Source organism: Erpetoichthys calabaricus, chromosome 6, assembly GCF_900747795.2.
Source record: "Erpetoichthys calabaricus chromosome 6, fErpCal1.3, whole genome shotgun sequence".
Lineage (NCBI taxonomy): Eukaryota > Metazoa > Chordata > Cladistia > Polypteriformes > Polypteridae > Erpetoichthys > Erpetoichthys calabaricus.
Window position 1 is genome coordinate 133,640,615 of NC_041399.2, and position 24,123 is coordinate 133,664,737.

Here is a 24,123-nt window from a genome sequence, read left to right on the forward strand (position 1 = left end):
GAAACACTGCAAAAACAGTGCCCAGGACAATAGTTTGTTCTCAGCACTCCAGACCTCAGAGGCAACAGTACTAATTACTTTTCCATACTGCTGCTCTCCTTCAAAAGCAGTATGTTATGATTCTTGGTACTTTAAAAAAAATTGATCTCTCCTCAGATAACTTTTTCTCACAATTTCTGAAAGTGACTTTTTTGAAGTGGAGGTTTTTGAATATGGAGAATTTACTGCCTTAATTACTCTCTAATTTTTTATTGTTAATGTATTAAATGTTTACCGTGATGCCATTTTTTTTCTTGTGGAAATCAACATTTGTGTAGCCATTGTTTAAGTACAATGGACTGTCTCTAGGGGCATAGTTCCAGAAGGTACATGACATTATGTCACCGTTGAAGCTGTCATCAAAGAGTTTGCATCATCCGAGATTGTGGATGAATTTTTGTGAATTCTAGACTAGAGTAATGCTGCAGTCTCTTTGACTTTGTATTTGTTTAGTGTTTGAACTTTTACTTCCTGGTTATGACTCTTTTCTGTCATCTAGCCTTATCATCCATCCCCTGATTCATTTAAAATACTAAATCTGGTGAGTTTTCTCCAGCAGAACACAATAAGGTTAAATTAACACAAGGCTCCAGATCCAAAAGTAGTGATGTCTTTTATGTAATAGATTTTTATGCCAAATTAATCTTCTGTTACTTGATTTGGTCATGTTTTTGTCAGAGAGCCAGGAGTGCGCAGTACAGCATAAAGGTCAGCCCCGCACATCTCCTGATTATCCAAGAGTTTGAACTTTTAGCATGTGTAGTTTTTGTTGTAAATCATTCTGGATATAATAATAATCATCATAATAATATTTATTATTATTATTTTTTTTTAATATAGCACCTTTCCCATGCTCATAGATGTAGTGTTTTGATCTTTGACTACAATTTTGGTTTCTGTTTTGAATTTGAGGCTTTTATGAATTAGCTTTCTAGTAATGAACATTGACTGGGTTTCTTAACAAACATCTCATCATCTGATCTCAGTATCCTTAAACTGCCTCACATCCCACCTAGGTAAAACAATTTCAGCCCAACCTCCCATCTCGTTAGTCGTGATTTACATAAGTAGTTTTCAGTTATAGTATCAACAAACAATATAGATACACACAAAAAACAAAGAAATTGGAAAGCTTAACTGTTAAATGGAGAGACACAAAGGTAATACAAAAGTGGGACACAGTTGATGTGTTCTGTTCAGATTTTTCAGGTTGCTAATTCTACATCTCTTTTTCCTAATGCTCATCACTTTAGCATATGCTCTAATCACATTATATCTAACTTATTGCCTTGACAACTGACAATCCGAATTAACTACATAATGGCAACAGGTGTTCAAGATACATATAAAGTTTATACATGAATGTTCAGCATTATGATTTATATGGGAATATGGAATCATTAAACAATAGTATATGTTTTTCCCTTTACTGCACTCAAAAATAATATGTTGTTTATATTTTACTACCCAATGTAGTTGGTAGTAGTGGCAAAGAAAATACTTTTAATTCAGTGTTTTCATGCAGAATAAGAGAAAACAGTTTATGCTATAATGGAACATATTGGTGACCAGTTCTGTTCAATAGCAAACAATGTGAAAAACATTCTTGGACAAAAGAGAAAAAAAAAATTAGCCCATCTAGTGTTGCATTATCCACATGTCTGGTATTCATTTGTGTGCAATGTAATCGTCTTCATCTGAAATAAAATAATGATGCAATTTCTGGTTATTTGATAATGATTCAAAGTTTATTTAATTACAGTATTTGACAATTTTTCAAACCCTTATGAACTTTGAAGATTTTCATCAAATTTGTCATTTTTCACATTAATTACTTAGGGGTAGTCTTGTACATTGAATGGACCAGACCCCTTTTTGTACCATCTAAACCTGTTAAGATTATTGCCTGTACTTATCAAACATCTCAGAGTAGGAAAGCAGTCCTAACTGGCTCAAAAATCTCACAGTTGCGCAAGGTGATTTTTCTGAAAGTGTCATTCATTGTTAAATTAACATGCCCGTTATTGGACTTTTCTCTCAGTCAATGTGTGCATCTTGATCTTTCCATCCTAGTGCTCATTACAGTATTGTTCTTGATGTTGTTGGGAAGTGGCTACAATTATGCAATACACTTGGGCCCATTCTAGAACTGAATTCCAACTTGTGACTAATGGTGCAGCGATAGACTTCTTGCTACCCAAAATGGACATAAAAGTTAAAAAAATAAAAAATATAAAACATTGATAGTTGAATTATGGTCAGACCAATAGAGTTTGATACCTTGTTTCACTATGGTCAGAGCATATTTGTGAATTTCCCATTGGGATTAATAAAGTATCTATCTATCTATCTATCTATCTATCTATCTATCTATCTATCTATCTATCTATCTATCTATCTATCTATCTATCTATCTATCTATCTATCTATCTATCTATCTATCTATCTATCTATCTATCTATCTATCTATCTATCTATCTATCTATCTATCTATCTATCTTTTATACTAATTAAGGTCTCATCTTCCTTTGTTGCTCCTGAAAAGGAATCCTCTGGAATCTTTAGGTGTTGTTACTGTCCAATGTTCAGGACCTTGCAAAGTATATGGTCTGTTCTGAGGAGGATCATTTTCTGAACCTGAGTGGCATTTGATTTGCCATTGAGTTCAACAAAGTGTTTTTAGAAACCAAGTCTAACTATTCCAAGAGCCCCAACTATGACTGGAATCACATGAGCTTTTGTATTCCATATATGAGAAACATATGAGAGACATGTGCATAATCTCGAACTTCTACATCAATGAGCAGGCATCATCTCTCATTCTGATCATGGAGTATGATGTTCAGTCATTATTAAGTTATTACTATTATTAATAATATATTCATTATCATACTTTGTTTTTCTATTTATAGGTGGATACTATAGTGACCCTTGGAGGGCTTGGTGAGCGTTTTGACCAAATCATGGCTACAGTGGAGACTCTTCATCATGCCAGCTCTATGACTGAGCTACCAGTGGTTGTTATAGATGGATTTTCCTTAGTTTACCTACTAAAACCAGTATGTGTAGTTTATCATTACCATTATTATTATTGTATTTCTCATTCTTAATTAGAAATAAATTTATCTAAACTCATTCAAGTTCTCATGTTGGGATACCTAGGACATAAAGTGCATAGATCATATAATAACCATAAGTGGCAAAAAACCATAAGGTTGCATGGTTTTATAGTAACAAGTTCTCTCAGGTACCAGAACTCGCCTCTGCATCATCCAGTTGTGTATTTTCAATGACAAATTTGTCTTCAGTGACATTGTCTGTTATATTTTTTAATGGTAACCACAGTATGCTTGGTATTATGTATGGAAAACACAAACTAGAAGATAATTGAGGGAGAGAGTCTATAGTCAGGGATAACACAAGGGTCAGAAATGAAAAGACAACAGTACATGGCAAACAAGACAAATCATGAACCAAGAGCAGATGGAATAATCATAACTAAAACATAGGCCTACTCAGTAATAACTACCACTAAAGAGTATTGATGAAATAATGACAAGTCCTTCACCCCAACATTTTTGTTTATACAGAGTAACCTAAGTGACAACAAAAATGAAGTTCCCATGGTGATGTGAACAAGTGGGGAGCAATGCATGACAATTAAATAATAGAAACAGTAGCCAAAAATAATGTTTTCAAAAGATACAATGAAAATTACAGAAATGAAATCCCCGCCTGAGAAAACCTAAACTGAAACAGGGACAGGCACGTGCATCCCTTTTTGATGTTTTCACATTTTATTGTCATACTACATTGAATCCCAGTAAATTTAATTTGACTTTTTTTGACACAGACAGTAAAAGACTTTTTAATTTCAAAGTGAAAACAGAACTGTACAAAGTTGTCAAAATTAATTACAAATATAAAACAGAAAATTATTGTCCACATATGTAATGACATCCTTCAATATAAAACACATAAATATCATTGGTGTGGCCAGTTGGTTTTTGAATTCACATAATTATTTGAATGGAGATTACCTGTTTGTAGGCAAAGTCTTTTAATTGATTACAGTACAAGCACACCTTATCTAAGTCAGTATTGTGGTCTAATCTTAGCAATGAGCACAAAAGAACACACACAGCAACACTGTGAAAAAGAGATTGAAAAGTACAAGTCATGGGATGAATACAAGAAAATATCCAAGTCACTGAATATCCCATGGAGTCCAGTTAAATCAACATTTAAGAAATGGAAAGAGTGTGGCACAGCTGTATATCTGATGGAGCAGGCTGTCCAGAAAACCTGAGTGATTGTACAAGAAGTCTAGTGAGGGTGGCCACCACAAGATCTATTTTAAGTCTGAAGGAATTACATGCTGCTGTTGCCCGGGTGCTTCACAAGTCGCACCTTTATAGAAATGTGGCAAAGAGAAAGCCACTATTTATAAAAAAAAAAAAAAAAAAACACTCATGGCATCACAGCTAGAGCTTGTCAGAAGGCACATGGGAGCCTCTGAAGTCAGCTGGAGGAAGGTTCTGTGGTCTGATGAGGCCAGCATTGAGCTTTTTATCCATCAGACTAAACAACATTTCTAGAATTAGCCAAACATGGCATATATCAAACATGCATTATTCCCACCAGTGAAGCAGGGCGGTGACAGCATCATGCAGTGGGGATGCCTCTCAGCAGGATGCCCGGAAGGCTTGAGAAGTTCAAGGGTAAAATGATTGCAGCAAAATACTGGTAAATCCAGGAGGAAAAACCTGATGCAATCTGCCAGAAACCTGCACCTTGGGAGAAAATTTGTTTTCCAGAAAGACGAGAATCCCAAGCATAAAGGCAAAGCAACACAAGAATGCCTTAAGAACAATAATATTAATATCCTGGAGTGGCTATGTATGGTATCCAGACCTCAGTCCAACTGAGAATGTATGGCTAGAAATAAAAAAGGTTGCTTGCTTACAATTCTCATATAATCTACCAGCACCTTGAACAGTTTTGCAAAGAAGAACAGGGAAAAATTGCAGTGTCCAGCCTGTTGATTTTAATCTAAGTAGCTGTGCTGTTCTTCCTAGTTTGTGGATTTAATGCTACATGTTATTGTGCGTGCATTAACAGACCTATATCATCAGCATAATCAGATGTTAGACAGATAATTAAAAAGATCACATTTTATTTAACGACTGCCCACATTGCAACTCTTCATGGGCCAGTATAGAACAATGTTGAATAACATTGGTGGGAGAGGGCATCCTTATCTAACGGCAGAACACATTGGCATTTCATTTGAACTTTTTGGCTTAATTGTTTATCCTACATGAGGCTCTGTTATATAATTCCAATACCAATGATTTTTGTGAGAATTCCTGTAGCATTGAAGTTTTGCCTAAGAATATAATGGTTTAAACTGTTGAAGTCATGCTCAAAATTTATAAATGCTAGGTTAAAATGGTGTCTGCCACTGTTTTGCTCAGTAATAATTCTCAGCAAATGAATGTGGTCACTGCACAATCTGACAGGGTAAATGGCAGCTTCCTCTCTCCACAGTCTTCAACAATTTCATCTAATTACCTACATAAACTTTGCACTAGGATTTTATTAATTGCATTCGGCAGTGTAATTCCATGCCAGTTCCTAAAAACAAAGAAGGTTGCCTTTTTAGCAGTTACTCTATTTTACCTTTCTTCCATTCTTTTGGTATTTTTCCTGATGTCTACATTTCAGATAATAGTAGGTGGAATAGAGATGCAATGAAAACTATGTTAGCTTTTAGCATCTCAGAGAAAGTAATGTGATTCTCTGCTGCTCAGTTGGATCATAGATTTTTGATAGCATGCTTCATATCACTCCTGGAGCTTTAATGTCAGTTTTGCATGTCAGCATTTCTAAGTGGAGCTGAGTTGATACATTGAATGTTTCTTTGAAATTTGCTGATTGACACTTTTCAATGGCTTACACTTTTTATTTTTTTATAGATCTTATGTTTCCTCATTTTTATGTGACGTATAATTCCTTAGCATTATTTAAGCATGTGGCTTCCTATGATTTATTGGCCATGTTTTTTTTTTTCCCACTGCATTTATTTCTTCTTGTGAGATTTTTTTTACTGTATTGTACTGTACTGTTCAACAGATATACAAGTTTCCAGGAGTTTTATTTTAATTTCTTTCCTCATTTTGATTTCTTTCTAAAGTTACACTTGCTTTCATTGAAGCTGCTTTCGTCTTCTCCTTGCATCCAAGCTTGCATTTTTGCCTTCAACTGTACTGTTGATATTCCTCTGTGATACACACAGAACTATCAATATTATTTTTTGTTACATTATAAAAAATGTTTAATTCTTTAAGTTGCTGTGTTGTATGTATTAAAAGGAAAATGCCCTTTCACACTTACAAAATATAGTCAAGATCACTATGTGGCTTTAGACAAATGTTTTGGTAAACAGTACAAGTATAGTAATCAGTGTGATTTTTTTTTTTTTAACATTTAAAATATTTATATATAGAATTAAATTTGATATTCAAAGTAATATTTTCTCAGAATTTCTTCTAATACTGTAACTGAGCCACAAATCTGAAAGCTTACACACTCTTTTTTTTCAGTGGAAAAATCACAAACTTAATGTTAACACTGGACTGGAGGGAGACTGGTGCGGCTTGATCCCAGTGGGTGCCCCCTGTGTTACGACTACCACTGGCCTTAAGTGGAATATTGGTAAGAGAAAGTATTTTTAAGCATTTCTTGTTGGGAAATACACAGTAATCTATTTGGCAACCTTTAATCAGTTTGTTGCCCAGCAGTGATATACAGTATTTCTCAGTTACTTGCTACTTTATATTCAAGAGTCACACTTATCCTTTGGATTGTCCAAATAGGCATCATGTTCTACTTGCAAAGAAAGTGTGACTATTTTCAAAAAGACAATATTCAAAGGTTTGATATTGATACAAAGCATGTTTATCTATTTCAGAGTTATTGGGTGAAGCAAGGAAAAGGAAAGCTAATAAACTAAACATAGGAATATGTTTTCCTTGCAGTAAGCCATAATCCTGCAACACTAAAATCTGTAAACATCCAGTATTTATAAAGTCAGGTATGTGAAGAGGGTATGAACCAAGGAGGTGCTTAATCATCCACACGAAACACTAGATAGAACTTATAATGAAATGATTTCATTTATTCCACGTTACATATCATTTTAATTCCAGTGGGGACAACAAATATCACACCTCTATTTACAAATTCCACTTGGTTTAACTTAATAAAAGTACATGATTTGTGTTTGCTTTAAAAAGCCAATAATGTGAGTTTATGACCAATCAACTGAAAGTGAATTATACATTATCCATCCATTTTCTAACCCGCTGAATCCGAACACAGGGTCACGGGGGTCTGCTGGAGCCAATACCAGCCAACACAGGGCACAAGGCAGGAAACAATCCTGGGCAGGGTGCCAACCCACCGCAGGACACACACAAACACACCTACACACCAAGCACACACTAAGGCCAATTTAGAATCGCCAATCCACCTAACCTGCATCTTTTTGGACTGTGGGAGGAAACCGGAGCGCCCGGAGGAAACCCACGCAGACACGGGGAGAACATGCAAACTCCACGCAGGGAGGACCCAGGAAGATACCAAAATGAATTGATTTTTAATGCATCACCAAACCGAGCAGCAATAAAGGAATGGAGGCTTCACATTCTATTCAATATAATAGACTACCTCCATCCATTCATCCATCCATTATCCAACCTGCTATATCCTAACACAGAGTCACAGGGGTCTGCTGAAGCCAATCCCAGCCAACACAGGGCACAAGGCAGGAACAAATCCCAGGCAGGGCACCAGCCCACCGCAGTAATAGACTACCTATCCATTTTTAACAAGCTCATCTATACCTGTGTCTGTTTTACAACAGTGTAGAAATAAGCTGATCCATATGTTCATTCCAAAATAAAAATTTGTTTAAATTTTCAAAGTATCACATTGCCCAGACATTGCGGTGGCTCAGCTAATACACCTTGAACTATTAGGAAGATTGCACTGATGATACAATCCCCCCAATCCAATTTCTGTTTGGTTCCAGTTTGGTTCTTGGCTCCCTTCTGAATTAAAATTTTCCACAAATAAGCCAGAAATTTCAGTAAACCCCTGAACAGAGGGTAATTGTGCAAAACTAGTACTGAGAATTATGCTATTAGATTTTTTACCATTTGCTGCATTTGACTTGATGCTTACCTGTTAAATTTAGCCAGCTCTGTTGAAGGTGGAAGCAGTCAATTTATTAGACAGAAGTCAGAATATCCTGTAATTTGTAGCCATTTCAGAAGATCACACTGTCTCCTTTAGATGGTAAACTACAATTGGTACAGTTGACTAGTAAGATGAAAATGGAAATGATGTGGTTTTTAGTATATCTGTGTCCATTTAGGAGTTAGTAGGCAAAATATTGTCAAATAGATAATGCTTTCTTCAATCTCCTAAAGCTTAGAAGATTCTTTTACCTACAAATAAAAGTATGGATAAAGGAAAAAAAAGTATCAATGCTGTTCCTTATTCAAACCTAACTCTAGTATTGGTTTATTTTTTCCAGAGATTTTGTGCATGCACTTAGGAAACATAGTAATAATATTAGCTTGCATTTCAAGGGAATATGCAAAGAAATATAAAGTTTGGTCTCACTAATGAGATTATTTTATACTCATTATTAATTCATTTATAGACTATTAAATGTATTATTGAATAAGTATGTTCATTAAAATCATCTATGTTTATTACAGTTTTGCCATCTGAAATTGTACAGTCTGTGATAGGTGACCTTTAAAACGTTTTCAATGAGATAATTCCTTGAAAGCTAAAGATGGTGTGTTTAAGAAATTTAAAATTGAGCATGCTTCTTCTGCATCCACAGAAGAAGTGTTATCTTGCAAAACAAGCCAGCAAAGAGAGAGCAGTTTTTGTTTGATTAAAGAAGAAAAAGTACTTTTCGGTAAATAAAGCAAATGCAATATGAAAAGAATGAATTAGGTAAAGCCTTCATTTACTCTCATGACACACGGGAGATTAATTTTTTTTTTTTGCTTTCATTCTTTGTGATTTATGATTGGTTTGTGAAACATTACAGAATTCTGTGACCTTGAACAAGGCTGTAATTATATTGGAAGGCACTGGATAACAATGAACATTTAGCATGCATTTAAAAACTTCTTAGAAGAAACAAGGATACATTTGGAAAGTGAGAGGAGATGGTCAGGCATAGCAGTAAATAAAATGCACTGCTTTTTAAATTAAAACTTAAAGGTCTGAAACAATTTGGCAATACAAATAACAAAGTACAGTATGTCTGAAACTAGTTAGCAATTACTTGCTGGTGCATAGCTTTAAAAGTTCTTCCTATGCCACCTTTATTTCTAGTTGATTTCTTGTAGTAATATGTTTTAGCCTGGTTGTGGGTTTCTGCCATGTGTATCTAGTGCTGAAATTAAAAATCAAAAAACTCATGATAAGTTTGAGGAATACATATCTGCATATAATAATAATAATAATAATACATTTTATTTATATAGCGCCTTTCCCATGCTCAAGGCACTTACAGAATATAAGCAAAAACAGCAGGGTATACAGTGTTTAGCATTGTACAAACCAGATAAATAAATAAAGAAGATTACAATAGTGAATTCAGAGAAAAAAAAGAAAGCCTAACAGACAACATATAATTGATGGTTTCGCACACACACATACAGGTTGCATGAGCATCTTGACAGAGAAGTAAACTGAGAAAAGGATACTAAAGTCAAGTAGAGCTAAAAGCCTTCCTGAACAGATGAGTTTTGAGTTGTTTTTTTTAAAAGAATTCATGGAGTTAGCTGACCTGATTAATTTTGGTAGGTCATTCCAGAGTCTGGGCGCTATACAGCTGAAGGCCTTGTCGCCCATGGAGTGTAGATTAGTGTGGGGCACAACAAGATTGCCAGAATCAGAGGACCTTAGTGGGCGGGCAGGCACATAGTGATGGAGAAGGTCACTGATGTAGTTTGGCGCAAGGTTATTTAAGGCTTTGTTGGTTATTAGTAGGATTTTATATTCGATTCTGTAAGACACAGGGAGCCAGTGAAGATGGAGCAGAATGGGTGTGATGTGCTCGCTGCTGCTGGAGCTGTGATATAAGATTAGAAGGGGCACCTGCCAGTAGGGAATTACAATACTCGATGTGGGATGTGATAAAAGCATGGACAAGTTTCTCAGCATTAGAGAAGGAGAGGAAGGAGCGAACACGGGATATGTTACGGAGGTGAAAGTAATAAAGTTTCTTAATATGATTTATGTGGGCGGAATAAGAGAGGGAGGAATCAAAAATGACACCAAGATACTTTACAGTAGAGGCAGGTCTGATGAGATCACTGCCAAGATGGACTGGCAAGGAGCTCATTTTTATTAAAGTTGCATTTTGGTCCCAATTTGCAGGAGTTCAGTTTTGTTGCAATTTAATTTTAAAGAGTTCTACTCCATCCAGGTTTTAATTTTACTAAGGCAGGTTGTGAGCTGAGAAAGCTCTGATGAAGTTTCACTTTTAACATTGAAGTAGAGTTGAGTATCATCTGCATAAAAATGATAACCCAGTCCATAGCTACGAATAATATGGCCAAGGGGAAGAATGTAAATACAGAAGAGAAGAGGGCCGAGGACAGAGCTCTGAGGAACTCCTTGTATGACTGGCGCTGTGCTGGACCTGCTGTTGCCAAGACTAACAAACTCTTGCCTATCAGTCAGATAGGACTTGAACCACTGGAGGGCAGTGCCAGAGATACCCAGCATGTTCTCCATTCTGGACAGTAGAATGTCATGTCTGACAGTGTCAAATGCTGCACTGAGGTCTAACAGAATTAATATGCTGGTTTGCCCAGAGTCTGCTGCCATAAGCAAATCATTGGTTACCCGTAGCAGAGCAGTTTCACAGCTGTGCCACGCCCTGAAACCAGACTGAAAGGGTTCCATCAAGTTTTTAGAGGTTAAGTAATTGGTGAGTTGGGAAGCTACAACACGCTCGAGAACTTTTGACTTAAAGGTAAGTGGGAAATAGGCCGTAAATTGTTAAGATTGTCAGCATCAAGACCAAACTTTTTTAACATTGGGGTTACAGAAGCAATTTTAAAAGTGAGCGGCACAGAGCCAGTGTCAAGGGATGAGTTTATTGTTGTTGTAACAGTCGGGATTATGGCATGAAGGCAGGATTTAAGTAGTGTGCTGGGGATGGGGTCCAGTACACAAATAGTCAGCCTCATCTTACAAAGCAGGTTATTAAAAAACGCAGATGTGACTGGTGAGAACTTAGAGAAGGAGCTGGATGGAAAACAGGGAGAGATATAAACAGATGATGTATTTATGTTAGTTGAATTATTTAGATCTTTAATTTTGTTACGGAAAAAGTGGAGGAATTCCTCACAGACTTCAGTAGAAGAGGTAGCTGGGCCAGATGCAGGTTCAAGTAGTTTATTAACTACAGACAACAAAACCCTTGGGTTATTGTGGCCACTTTCTATTATTCTGCCATAATGGGTGTTCTTGGCAGAAGTTAGTGCTTCTCTGTAAGCTCTTTGGTGATCAGAGAAAGCCTGGATTTGAACAGTGAGGCCAGTCTTACGTGACATTCTCTCAAGGCGTCGGCCAGCTGCTTTCATAGATCGCAATTCTGAATTATACCAAGGAGCTGAACGTTTAAGGGAACCTCCTTATGTTTTAAAGGAGCTGTTTTATCTAATGCTGAATGAAGGGCTGAGTTATAGTGGTCAACAAGACAATCTAGTGTTGACAGAATAGGTGCAGACAGTAAAAGATCAGAAATAGATCCAGAAAGGATTGAGGGACAGATATTTTTAAGGTTTCTGTAAGAAATTTGTCGTTTACAGGTAAGAGGAGGGAAAGGCAGTGAGACAGTGAAAAATACTGCTTTATGGTCAGAGAGTCCCAAATCAGTGCTATAAATGTTGGCAACAGATAGTCCAGAAGTGCAGATCAGATCCAATATATGACCACCAGAATGGGTGGGAAAATCAACATGTTGTGTCAAGTCAAAACAGTCCAGTAAGGATAGGAATTCATTTCTCAGTTTAGATGTGGGGATGTCAATATGGATGTTGAAATCACTGAGAAGGATCATTCTCTGAGAGTAAGAGCTTAGGTGGGTCAAAAGTTCAATCAGATCGGATAAGAAGGATGCATTGTATTTTGGGGGACAATAAAGAACAATGAGTGAGAGAGGACCTGATTCCGTTATTAGTTTAAGAGCCAGGCATATCAAGCATACTGCATATTCATGTAGATTGAACTAGATGACTAAATGTTCCATATCTGTTTTAGACTGCCAAGACAGATGTTTTTGACAGCCATCAAATTTGTATTGCAGATTAAACAGTGATTCACAATCTGTCAGTAACCATCAGCTTTGCTCAGTACATAAAGCTGCATATTACTTACTTTTTTAGGATAGAAATGTGTTATAGTTTTTGCATAGAACATTTATTTATGTAATGAAATGGTGATTTATATAAAAGGTGCTAGTTAAAATGCAATTAGAGTTGTACTAAATATACCATAAGATAAAGTGCATCTCTTTTTTTCTGCTGGAAGAGTATATATGTGACTGTGCTTCAGTTTTCTCATGCAATTTTGCTCTGATTCATCTTAACTGAAGATATCTATAAAATTTAATTATTCATCTGTAATTAATACTAAAGAGATATGTGCACATTCAAAAAAGACAAATTTAGTGCAATTAGCAAAAGCTGTATAGTTAAATAAAAATTCAGCGTATGGAGATGGATTTATTTTTTCTTCAAGAGTATATTATCAAGTGCTTAAAATGTATTGTTTTCATATGGAATGATCTGTTGTAAATGGGATTGTCAGAAGAAACGATATGGTATATGAATGTATACAGAAACATAATTAAAATGACAAAATTCTTCTTTTGGCAAGTATTGTTTACTATGGTTATGAGTTGGCCTTCTGTAATGTGTAATCATGTAAATCATGGTGAAATGTCTGCAGCTTTTGTTAGGGTCATGCAATAGACTTAAAAATTTATTTTTTCCCCCAAGATGACACAGCAGAAATTAATTAATTTGAATAAACTATTTATTAAGTGTTTACTGTGCATATTCTTTTGTCACTTTTTAATTTTCTAAATTTCTTGAGAGGAAAACACCTTTCCATATGCTATCACATTCCATAGCTTTATTTTTCTAAAAACACATATTTAAGTTTGATTTGTATTTCTTCAAATAGGAATAGATTATTCAAGGTGCTACAAAGTTGTACTAATTAGTGATTAGAGTTGCTCAGTACCTCTCAGCTCAAGGAATTGTGTCTCAGTGTCTGGTCAGATCGCTAGCCTATTCTATATTTATGTGTTCACCTATTGTTAACATGTGCTTTCTGTTGTTTGCTCCTAGATTTCACATTAATTGGTTCTCTAAACTGTTTTTGAATGAGCGAGTGTATTTGTGTATGTATATGCATGAATATGTCTTGCAGTCTCATTTAGTGTTGTTTAGTGCCTCGTTCCCAGTGTTTAAATGAACAAATAGATGGATATAGATAATTTACTACATTCCTTTTTTAAAATGCATTTTCTTTTTCAAACATATTCATTTTAAGCAGTCTCTTTTCATAATTTACACTGTATGTTAGTATAATATTTCTTCATTGGGCATCTTTATCTGGCAAAGCTGTGTGTGTGTGTGTATATGTGTATATATATATATATATATATATATATATATATATATATATATATATATATATATATATATATATATATAGATCTATATGTGGCAGAGTGGTGGTTCTGAGGCTAGGGACCTGCACTGGCAATCGGAAGGTTGCCAGTTCGAATCCCGTAAATGCCAAAAGAGACTCTGCTCTGTGGGGCCCTTGAGCAAGGCCCTTAACCTGCAATTGCTGAGCGCTTTTGAGTAGTGAGAAAAGCGCTATATAAATGCAAAGAATTATTATTATTATTATTATTATATACAGATGTTGTCTCATACCAATGGGGGCCGTTCAGAAAAAAAAAAGAATAATTTGTAAATATATAAATTGGTTCAGAGATATACTGTATATATTGGTTCAGATACATAGGTTTGAATACATCTGTTCAGATATATCCAGTGGTTGAGGTACATACATTGGTTTGTATAGGTCCATTCTGATACAGATTCATTGGTTGAGATACAATGGTTTGGATATTGTGGCGGATGGCCAGGGCCCTATGCGCATGGATGTTTGCATTGCCCTATTTGGCAGCACTTCCGTCACACCCGGAAGTGCTGCAGGAAAAAGCTCGTTGGGCACCTGGAGTCCCGGCTGCATCCCTGGAAGCACTCCGGGTGTCCCTGCTCCTTTTCCCCCCAGCACTTCCTGGTGTGGCAGAAGTGCTGATGTCCTCTTGGGCGTCCCGGCTGGGTACCACCCCCAGCTGTGTGCCACAACCCAAATAAACTTTTTCCAACACATTGCCTTTAGAAGTCACATAATTGGTTGAACAGATGCCACCTTTGTGTTATTAAGCTGTTTTGTGTCGATTTATCTGTGGGAAGTCCCATTTTGGATTTTTGACATATCCTCATCAAAAGTCCACCATGAAGTCATAAGAACATTCAAAGAAAATCCAGGTTAAGATTACTGGAAAGTAGAAGTACAATAAATGATCAACAAATGATAAACAAACTCAATATCTCACAGAGCAAAGTCCATTATAAAGTACGGAGAAATTTTTAAACATTTTCTATCTGTGCAAAAGCAGATATCCTGCAAAGGTAAGTATTCTGTTGAGAGGGGCAATTATTAGAAAGGTGCTTTAAAAGTCTACAATGACTCCAAATAGTCCACTGTCATCTACAGGGGTTGTCCAAGTATGCATAGTTCAGCATAAGATTGTTAGGGCACAGTGGCTACTGTCAACTGTAGTAGTGACATCATGCAATAGGGATGCCTTTCTGTTTTAGGGCCTGTAAGACTTCTGGAGATTGAAGGCAAAAAGATATGTTGCAATCTGGAAGAGGTCTTGGACTTGTAAGAATATTGTTCTTCCAGTGGAATGAATGCTGAGTCCACCTTGGAATAGCTTAAAAACAAACAAGTCAGTGTTTTAGATTGGCTCAGTGAAAACCTCTATCTGTAGAGAAAATAAGCATTTTGAATGTCTGTCTTTTTTGGAGCACTTCATTTTTTATTTTAAGTTTAAGAGCGCCTGTGAACACGTTTTTTTAAGGGCTTGCCTAAGAGAAAATCCTTTTGGGCTTCTTTGAAGGTAAACTGTTAATCTCCTTCCTGTTAGACTAGTGATATAGTTTTTTTAGAGTAACATATGCAGTATTTTACAGAGCATTTTTGTGTAGATTAAATCTTTTTTATTTTGTACAGATTCTGTGTTTGCACTATTACTATCCAGGGTTTTGTTGGAATATCCCCTCTAGTGGCCAGTTTTGGAACTGTTTGGGGAATGTTTTGCTTTGGGACTCCTAGTTCGTAATACAGTGCAATTCTAGTGGTATCAGCTTTGGTTGATTTTGGATTTTTTTTTTTTTGCTTTATTTTATACTTGTAAGCAGCTTAGTAGGGTTTTCACTGTAGATTAGTTTTATGGTCTCAAGGTTTTATTAATGATTGAGATGGCATTGTAGATTATTCTGAAGTGGAATGTAGTTGAGAGAACAAGATTTAACTGTGCTTTAGATCTGAGTAAATAATTAAATCATGATGATCTGAAAAAGAAAGACCATACTGTAGAGGTGTTACCATTATTATGGAATCATTTCATACACATACAAATGATTGTGCAGAAATCTTGTTGTGTTGTATACTCCTAAAGCCCATTACACAAACATATAAACACTCACAATTAAATAATGTATTAATGTATAAGATTTGTAATGTAGCAATATAGAGTAAACCTAATTTTAGCAGTTAGATATACAATATGTTTGTAAATATATTAAAAGGACTGCTGCAGTAGTAGCTGTATGATAGATGTGTGTGAATATCAACTATATCTAGGTAAAAGTGACCAAGTTAAAAAAAAAATGTGTAAATTATTTTGGTTCCATTGTTGTTTATTGGCACTTTTGAAAATAAATATGTAATGTTCAAACATTTAAGTTTATGCTGCCTTTGGAAAATTAATATTTTTACATTAAATGAGAAGCTTGAATAAGTCATTTTTAGGTATGACAATAAAATTAAAAACTTTATTGACTGAATTATTATTTGTAATAAAGTAGTCACAGCAAGAGCGGTTGTCATAATGTGAAGTATTTTGGGATTTTACTATGAGTTTACTTTAAAACATTCTGCTTTATCAAAAATTATTATGGATTTAATGTACCAAATCTCAATTTAGCATTTAACTTTACTATTTCCCTGTTCTGGAACATTTTTGTGTCACAAACTAAAAGCCATATATATTTTACAGCAGCAAAAATTTCAGACTTTTTTGGAAAGTGTCTTATTTTGAACCTTTTGTAGTTCTTTCATCCTGCTCTTCATGTCATATAAAATAAATCGGACTCTGCAGCTGCATGAATAAAAGGTAAAGTTCCACTTCCAGTTAATGAAAATAGCCCAAAAGTTGATAGAAATCTACACTTTGTACCTAATACTTGTATGCAAAATTTGGTTGACCTAAGTGAAAGCATACTCAAGTTATCGTGTTTACATACACACACGGACACACAGACATAATTCCAAAAATGGTATTTTCAGACTCAGGAAAGTGTAAAACATTGATTCATCAAAATGTTGAAATGGAGTTTTTGGAGGATTCCAATATTTTCTCTGTACTTAGTGTACTAGAAGTTCAGGGAGGTCTAAAACGTTGAAATTCATCAAAATCTTGACATCAAATCTTTGGACGATTCTATTACTATCCCTATACATCGTATACGAGTAAGTAACAAGGAAAGACATTGACATGGGTGGTTATTCTAACATTGACATTGGTGATTATTCTGAATTATTTGTAATTTCTTCAGTGTAAAATAATAGTCAACATGCTATCCCTATACATCGTATACAAGTAAGTAATAATAATAATAATAATAATACATTTTATTTATATTGCAACAAGGAAAGACATTGACATGGGTGATTATTCTAACATTGACATTGGTGATTATTCTGAATTGTTTGTAATTTCTTCAGTGTAAAATAATAGTCAACATTCTGGAAAAAAAGCTACTAAAATTACAAAGGAAATATTGCTCTTTATAAATGTTCACTAAATATTTTCATCTTGCTGACTTGCCTGCTAATTAATCTTGATCATTATTATTTATTTGGCAAATTCATTGCTCAATATTCTCGGTCAAATACTGTGAAATAATGTGCATATACTGATCACAATAAGTGGTTTGTTTTAATTTAGGTAATTAAAGGGAGTGATTTGTACTTGCTAAAATAAAAAAGATGGTGGAGTGTTGAAATACTGATGCTTGGGCTATTCCGGACTTAAAATAAACAAATACTTAATATATTCTTTAAGGAAATTAATTATACTTGCAGAGCTGTTCATTCACCATATGTAAAGTTAACTTTATAAAGTACTAAGACAGCCAAGTAAAACTGAGGTTTGTGGTTGGGATTTAACTGGGACTCTGATGCTGCCTGCAACCCACCAAGAGAGTGGCTAGTGGCCCCATAACGTTGGGTGCTCCACTCACTTCAGAACCAACTTTGTCTTTTCTCTCACCTCACAAAGTGTAAAATTCAAGACATTGTGTATTAGATAGTTCTTAGATATCTCAGAAATTTGCTAGTAGTTGGTTATACATAAACGCAAATACGCAGTTCCCAAAATTGTAAACATAAGTAAAATAGGTTGGAGCCTATGATTCAATTTAGTACTATATGACTGTCATATACATGAAATAGTTAGAACACTTTTTCTGCTTTGTTTGTCTCTGCAAACATGCATCTATTTGTTTGCCAGTTCTTTTTACTAATTAAATATATTTCAAGGGGACTCAATGCATTCTTGGCATCCATTGTTATTTTCCTCTGTCACTTAAAGTAAAATCATACATTATCAAGAAAACCTGTTTAAAACTTCAAAAAATTATTTCCATCAAACCAATTCATTTCTAAGCACATTTTCCATTAGAGTGTCAAGGACCCTAGGAAGCCTACACCAGTTCTGAAAGGAGTGCCAGTCCATTACTGCACACATCCTTTCGTAGACTCACCAGGTAATTAAGAGTTGTTAATTAACTTGTCGTGTATGTCTTTTGGATGTTGGAGGAAATTCTGGTACATAATAAAGTAAGACATATCTTACTTTTCTTTATTATAATAGCACTCTTTCTATTTACTGCACAATGTTAAACTTGTGAAACATGTAGGTATAATTCTGCCGTTCTTTATTTATTCTGTAAGTGCCTTGAGCATGGGAAAGGCGCTATATAAATAAAATGTATTATTTAATTAAACTTGGCAATTCTTATGTTAATTCACTCTAAATGTGAAATAAAGACATTATCTGTGGATGAAGATTTTATTCAGCCATAGTTTAACCTATTTGAAGGGACTATTTATCTTCAAGATGAATTCCTTCAATTTTCTCCCCTGGATGCAGATTTTTTATTATTTAGCCATAGAAGTGGTCCTTCAGGGTTGTGTCTCCACAATGAAATCCTTGGACCTTGCTTCACAGTGTATCTTGAGATCTATTTATGTGTGTTCTTCCCACTTAATATCCAGCATGTCTTTGCAAGAAGAATTTCAAGAAGAAGAGAGCTTCCTAATGCTACAGAGAGAAAAACAGTATCCTAGGAGTTCGGGACTGCTCTTACTAGTGTTTATGTAAAATATATATCTGCGGAGTCCCATTGGATTTTTTGGAATGGAATTACACTATAAATAGTTTGTTATAGGTTTCCACATAAATTTAATAAAGTAGATTTATTAAAGGTGTTCATTTAAACTGAGTATCTCTAAGGAAGGGACCATCATGTCGTACTGTTACAGATCATGGGTATATGATGTATACAGTCTTAATTTCCTCTTCTAAAGTTAGGATGTATAAAGTTCCCTAGGTAATTGACTTACACAAAGGAAAAAGTGATTGTACAAAAATGTTGTTGTTTGCTCATCAATTAACATGCATTCGTTTTTCCAATTATCCTGAACAGCAGCAAAAGTCACTTTGAAAATTACAAATAAAACACTCACAGAATTGAAAACACAGAGTGTCAGATTATATTGTTTTACAATGTTTGTCTGATGTGATGTACAAATCTAGATTGATGATTTAGAATTTGCATACATCCAATTCCATTCATGACTTACCCCTTGAGATTTGACAAGGGAAATGCAGCGAACTCAGAAGCTATAGGTCATTGTAACCTCTTCTTTCACAGATTTGTATCTCTATTTTGATAAATGAAGATAGACTGCCCATTAGTTTCATTTTACCAAGTTGGAGTGCAGCTTTACAATGACTTAATGGGAGAGGACAAGAATCCTTGATGTAGATCATTTAATAGTATACTGTGATATCACCCACATGCCCATTTTTATATTATGCCCACAATGAAACATAATACTGAGCATTAGATAATCAGAATGATATTTAAACACAGTTTACATATTCTATAATAGATTATATGGAGTAGTATGCAATTAATAAATATATTTGAATGTGTTACAACAAATGCTTCCCTTTTGTTCTATTAAATTCTATTATTTCTAGCTTTATTTTTAAACCAGTTGTTAAGGATTATTTTTAAATGATGTTTACAGTGTGTTTCTTATTTTTCATCACATAAATAATATACCAAATGTATTTGTGATTGGCTTCGTTATTGGCACTATTGAGTGATAGAAATTCTAAATATCAAGGTCAAGCAGGTCCTCCAACTTGCAGGGAAAACTTGCAGGTTGGTGGCAGAATTGCACTCCAGCCACTATAAAAAAAACCTTACACTGTCCCAGTGTGGTGCTGAGGAGTCATCCATTGCACAGCTGCACTCGGGTCCTAATCCGGGTGGTTTGTGGTGTGGTGGGTGCAGCACCACGCTGTAATCAGCGCATTCTCCCAACCTCTCTCTCCTTTCCTGTTTTGTACCAGTTTTAAGTCAGTACTTTACCAACAAATGTGATGGAAATGAGTACTGCCAGATTATCATTTTTGTCGTCCTTCTTTAAGTTTACTTACTAATTACTAGAATTGATTCTGAAGGTCCATTTTCCTCTAGTGTTTTTTTTTAATGCAAGAGATTGTGGCAAAGCACAAGTATACCAAGGTGCACTCTTAACAAATTAATACATATTTGCTTACCATATTACATGTATTTGTGGTGGGATTTAGCTTAATTGCATTATTTTTAATTTTTTGTAATGCTTCATTGCACTGAAAACTAAAATATTTAGTACATTTTATGTTTTATCAGATTTTAATAAACATCAAACGCATCAAATTATTAATGTGCTTCGTCTCCACAATGCTATATTTACCATTCAAAATTTCAAGGCCTTTTTTCCTCAAAAGCAGTAAGTGTCCAACTCCCATGTGCCATGTATTGAGATTAAGTTATTTGTAATTTATGTTTTATTATAGTTTTTGTTTATAATGAGTTATTATTTTTCATGACTTTGTTTTTTTAGTGGTTTCATATGTGATTATATATTGGTGTACAGTCTCCTTAATATCTGTATGTTCCATGTTCCTGGTGAGGAGGCAATGACCTACCAAACTCCATTTAGGACCTGCCCCCAGGCCTATAAACGCTCTGGAGATGGGCAGTTCAGTGGGAAGCATTCATAGTTATGAGCTAGTATTGTGAGAGTTACTGTTTGTTTATTGGATTTTCTGGATTTCTGAGTATTTCTGCTCTAAGGATTCTGATTATTAGATTGTGTTTTTTTCTCACTGTGAATTGCATTTTTGGCAACTCCTTCATGCCTGTGTTTACTCTGCAGAGCTTTTGCTGTATTTTTTTTTTTTTTTGCACCTTGCATATAAATCTACTTTACTATAAAGAGTCTTTCATTGGCCCATTTTTGCCTAAGCCAAGGTTTATGGTTAACCTTATCTTGTGGGGCTTTAAAGATATTTAAGACATTTAAGGATATTTTGAGACTAACATCCCTTTTAGGCCTGCAAATCCAGTGGCAGGCCTTCTGAGTGGGATTAGCCTTACAGGATAAGGTTTCCTCCAGCCAGGCAGGGAAGGCCTGGCCTGGCCAGTTATGCCTGGGAGCATTATTTAAGCCTCGAACCCTTTTGCATTTATGGAGCATCCAAGACATGACACCTTGGTGCTATTATCATTAAATATGCATTCTTTCTGCTAATAGTCACATATTTTATCTGTTATTGGAAGCCGTTGTCTTGCTTCTGTTCATGTTGTTCATCTTTCATGGTTTGATTTCTGTCATTCACCCAGCAACTGAATAAACCATAAAGAACTTAGTCTTGCTTCATTTATAATTCTGGGATATTTTGTTTTTGGTAGCATGCTGAAATTTTGCAATGCAAATTATGATTCTTTTCATAGTTTTTCAAAGTTAGCACCATGAAACATGAGTGCAGTCTAGCATTTTCTTGCAAACACATTTATTTGCAATTAAATCTAATGCTATTACTTGGAAAGTTATTTTTCTCCTTTTAATGGTATTCAAAGCAATTGGTATTTAAAACTAAACTATATAATAATTGTAAATCCCCAGTTTCAAAAGATGGGCACCTTTAGGCCTTTAAAATAAAAATAATCATTCATAAAATCTCTAATTATGGTTATATGTTGTACAAAATCTTGTATTAGCAGTTTACAAGGGAAAGAGCATTTAGGTGTCAGATGACCTATTTTTCAACAGTATAAAAAGTAGTACATTTGTTAAATGAAATGCTGAAATATTATTTATAATGAAAATGTCATTGCAATTGCTAGATTTTTTATTTTAAAGTTAAATTATAGGTTATACTTTGCCCACACTTGCTATTCCTTTCATCTATTTCTGTTGATAAAAACTTGAATTATTCATAATAGGAAAACTTTACAGGCAGCTAAGAATACTCAGTCAAATTGTGATTGATTCTGCTCTTTATTGCAATAACCTTCTTATAAAGTCTATATCTGCCTGTCTCCTCAATCTTTTTTCTCTCTGCGCTCAAAAGATTGAACACTAAACATTGGTCTTTTTTTTCATTTTTAATCCATCCATCCATCCATTTTCTAACCTGCTGAATCCGAACACAGGGTCACGGGGGTCTGCTGGAGCCAATCCCAGCCAATACAGGGCACAAGGCAGGAACCAACCCCGGGCAGGGTGCCAACCCACCGCAGGACACATTCATTTTTAATGTTAATTTTAATTATTTCATTGTTATAATTATCATTCGTTGGTATATAACACATATTTATCACCCTTTGCTACACAAGTATATGCACTATGCAAAACAAGTTTGTCTTACCCTTGGACTGGCCAGAAACATATTACAAGTAATCCAATCCAGCATCACACAGATGTTATTTAACAAAGGGCAACTCATGATACTACATTTCCTTTGGGTGCTGTTTAGAATCTTGAACAAACATGACACTGGATCACACACAAAAAGGCCTTTTTTTATTATTTTTTGTCTATTTTTCACCACTGGGTGAAAAGTGCACTTTACAGTCTGTGTGTTCTCCAACTGACCCCTGAATGTATTGATACCTAAGTCTACCCATTTAAACTAAACCTTCTATAAAAAAGGTTACATCAAACTCTCATTTTCATTCTACCTGTATTTCTATTTTTAAAAAATTACATCTAACATCTTGTTTTCATTCACTCTGGTGACGGACCATGCTCCTTTAAAGTGGATGGCCCTACACAAGGAGTCAATTCTGCGGGTGGTCTAAGTCTAGGTGGTCACTAGGTGGTTTCTTGACCTGCAGCCGTACAAGTACATTCATTGAAAGGGGTCTCTTCATGCCAACGCTGAAGCCCTCTCCTGGGCTCACAACCTCTCGGTGCAGGCCACCTGACCTGACGGGTCTGGGCTAAGGGGGGAAACCTTGTCACACACATGCGAATAGGAGGCAGCTGAAGGGCTTAACGACTAGCAGTAACACATCTGCCTAGGGGGCAGCGGGGTGCACTAACTCTTTTTCTAAGTCTCCTGCAGACCTTTCCCAGGAAATTCCACCAGGAGCTGCTGCCTCAGCTTGGGACACGGCACTTCTGGTCCCGGCCCAGAGGACGACATCACTTCTAGTCCCAGCCCCAAGGATGACATCACTTCCCCCAGACTCCCTATAAAACCTCACTCCCTTCCTCTGGATTTCAGTTCTGTTTTGGACTCTGTCTTGTAAACATTACTCGCTACCAAACCTTTTACTTTTGCAGCCAGGAACATATACAGGTGGCTGCCCCAAACCTTTGCAATGTCTGGTGTCCTTTCTTGTCACAACATTAGATCTCGTCATCATCTTATTAGATCTGGAGAAGAGAGATCAGAAGAGTGAGGGGAAGAGCAGGTGAAAACCCAGCGTTAAGTGTTCTAAATATTGTATGACAAGCACATTACACAGTAAGCTTGATCCTCCAGAGGACAACCAATTTTACCCTTGGTTTACTGTTTATATAGATATATGTGTGTGTGTGTCTATACAGTATATATATATATATATATATATATATATATATATATATATATATATATATATACTAGCAAAATACCCGCACTTCGCAGCGGAGAAGTAGTGTGTTAAAGAGGTTATGTAAACATATATATATACATATATATACATATCTACATATACACATATCTACATATACATATCTACATATACACATCCACATATATATACATATATATATATACATATCAACATATATATACACATACATATACACACATACATACACACACACATATACATATATACATATACACATACATACATAGTGCGTTGTAACACGGGCTGTGATTGTTACATGGGAGGGAGACAACAAATCACAGCTTCCCGCCTTCTAATCGGGCCTGTGATTGGTGCTTTGACTGATGCCCAGATCCCACAGTATCTCCCCTTA

At 35.4% G+C, this 24,123-nt stretch overlaps 1 protein-coding gene across 1 annotated transcript in view; it reads left to right on the forward strand.

Annotated features, from left to right (window-relative positions):
• Positions 1 to 24,123, forward strand: part of tpk1 (thiamin pyrophosphokinase 1) — a 626,168-nt gene that overhangs the window by 403,086 nt on the left and 198,959 nt on the right. Inside the window, exons 7-8 of the mRNA XM_051929034.1 lie at positions 2,952 to 3,098; positions 6,645 to 6,756. Coding sequence (XP_051784994.1) covers positions 2,952 to 3,098; positions 6,645 to 6,756 — 259 coding nt within the window. The remainder of the gene's footprint in view (positions 1 to 2,951; positions 3,099 to 6,644; positions 6,757 to 24,123) is intronic.